This window comes from Eimeria mitis, genomic scaffold, assembly GCF_000499745.2.
Source record: "Eimeria mitis Houghton genomic scaffold, Emh_scaff3948, whole genome shotgun sequence".
Lineage (NCBI taxonomy): Eukaryota > Apicomplexa > Conoidasida > Eucoccidiorida > Eimeriidae > Eimeria > Eimeria mitis.
The window spans coordinates 1,781-3,891 of record NW_024015308.1 but is presented as its reverse complement, the minus strand read 5'-3'; the positions used below and the strand labels follow the sequence as shown (position 1 = coordinate 3,891).

The following is a 2,111-nucleotide window of genomic DNA, read 5'->3' as shown; positions in this document are numbered from 1 at the left end:
CAGGAAAGTGGTGAGGAAGCATATTTGCAGTGCAAAACGTGGTAGGTGGAAGCCGCGACCACGCGGTGATGTGTAACAAACTTAAAGTAGCATTGCTGACAGCATTGGTGACTCGCCTAGTCATGTATTATGGCAATTATTGTGAGGGAGAATGGGAATACCATGGGGCCAGGCTGTGACGGCCTCTACGGCCAAAACGCATTTTGCGAGCCCCGTATGGCGCTTGGACACAAGACTGCCAAATTTGTAGCTCATTGTGTAGCAATACAGCGACGCAAGAGGAAACAGAACTCCTAGCGGAGACGGAAGCTTCCCTTTTGGTCATATTAGATATGCCACTTCATTTTCAAGGCAGGCACAATATATAGATGGGTCACTCGTGTTCATTCGTGATGTCCATCTCGGCGGGGTATTACTGGCCAGTTTCCTTAATTTCCAGAGACGAACGTGAGGCGGGGAAGCCCAATCCCATTGGGGTATATCTGGACTAGAATATTCCAGGTTATCATTGGCCTTCACAAAATGGCGATCTTAACTGGTGCGAATATCTTTACTGGTTTATAAAGGGACGGCGTAGCGACCAAAGTTTGCGCATCGCATAGGACGGGCAAACTCTCGTCTCGGTCGATTATTTTGCCATTACGGTAACCAATGACAGCTGTGGACCCTTCCTGGGTTGAGCAGGTCTGAACGGGAATTGGCTAATTCAAAGATTCTCTGTGGAGTGTTCGCATACCGCACGTGTTGCTAGGGGCTTGAAAGTTTGAAACGTTGAAAGTAAATGTATATTTTACGTACTTGCATGAGTGCTGGTATGCTCCAGCTTGTATGCGAGGAACCATGGAAGTGTATACACATCTGTTTTGTTTTATCCAGTTACAGTGTGAGGAACCGCGAAAGCTTGTTTGCCCTTACGAGGCCTTTGCTTCTCATTTACAGGGGTGAGATGTTTAAGCGCTGGGTTATGCGTTCGCTTTGCAGAGCATGGCATTACAGACGGTTGCAGTTCAGTGGTGAGGCAGCAGATGTGGGGCGCATCAGCTGGCTGGGGGCAGCAGATACTGCGTTGTGCTTTGTGGCAAAAGGTGCATAGTATTGACGGCCAGGGTGATAAAGATGTCTCTTACACCAAAGTGCATAGCCGCCACCCACATGATCTGCTCGCTGATTGCAGCCAGTGGTGGCGTGCACGCATAACGCCGTACATAACTCTTGATCTTCGATCCAATGGAAATCCCTACTTAGTTATGAAAGGCTTTCTCCGTGCACGCTTGGCGGCTTTGACCATGCTTGTGCAACCTGTGAGCATCTAAAACTAGCCAAGGATGGTCGCGATCTCTCTTGCCTCAGCGTCGATTGCGTAACTCTTTACGTCGCTCCTGCACGTTAATCCAGGAGGCATCCGCACTTAGTTGTGGAAGGCTCATTTCGTCCACGTTTGGCTGTTTTGCGCATGTTTGTACAGCCTGTACGCATGGCGAACTAGCCAAGAGTGGTCGATGTCCCTTTCGCGTAGGCGTTGATGGCGCTCGTCCAAAGGACCTACGAAACGTTTTGCTTTGGCGTCGGCAGCGAGCGACGGGGCATGGCCCTTGTAAAACGGGCAAAGCCCATTTGCACTCAGCAGCGCTTATAACTCTAATAAAGAACTACCGCAAACAGGGGCGAGTTCTGTGAAAACGAGAGGGACATTCCCCTAGTGCGAGCAGCATAGTACTGCCTTGCAGTGGTGGTACGTTCCATGACGTGGGAGGGCTTCTGAGATGTTTGTGCCACAACTATTAGTTCCTGAGCATGCGGGCAGCATAACGGTGTTGCAAGGTCTTTACAGGATCAAAAGCTGCTTGACGCGGTTCTCAAATTCGTGCACTTGGAAGTTTCGACAAACCTATGAGTGCTCGACAAAGGCGCATGTAAGTTGTCTAGTTGGTCACATAAGCACAAATTTGTGCATGTGGGCTCTCAGCAGCATTCTCGTGTACTGTTTGCGAAGCGTCAATGAACTTCCCTCATCGTATGCACATTGGTTCGAAATGCTATCTGTGGTGCAACAGGTTGCTTGGGAGGGATCATGAGGCTGTTGTGGCCCAGCGTGTAGATCTCAAGCTTGC

General features: G+C 49.6%; 1 protein-coding gene across 1 annotated transcript; it reads left to right on the top strand.

Annotated features, from left to right (window-relative positions):
- Nucleotides 1-651: 651 nt before the first annotated feature.
- EMH_0071030 (uncharacterized protein) lies at nucleotides 652-1,636 on the top strand (the record flags this gene model as incomplete). The annotated part of the gene is made up of 4 exons (XM_038022662.1): nucleotides 652-684; nucleotides 982-1,013; nucleotides 1,175-1,301; nucleotides 1,517-1,636. 4 exons carry the CDS (start codon nucleotides 652-654, stop codon nucleotides 1,634-1,636), a joined length of 312 nt encoding a protein of 103 aa, XP_037878516.1.
- Nucleotides 1,637-2,111: the final 475 nt, after the last annotated feature.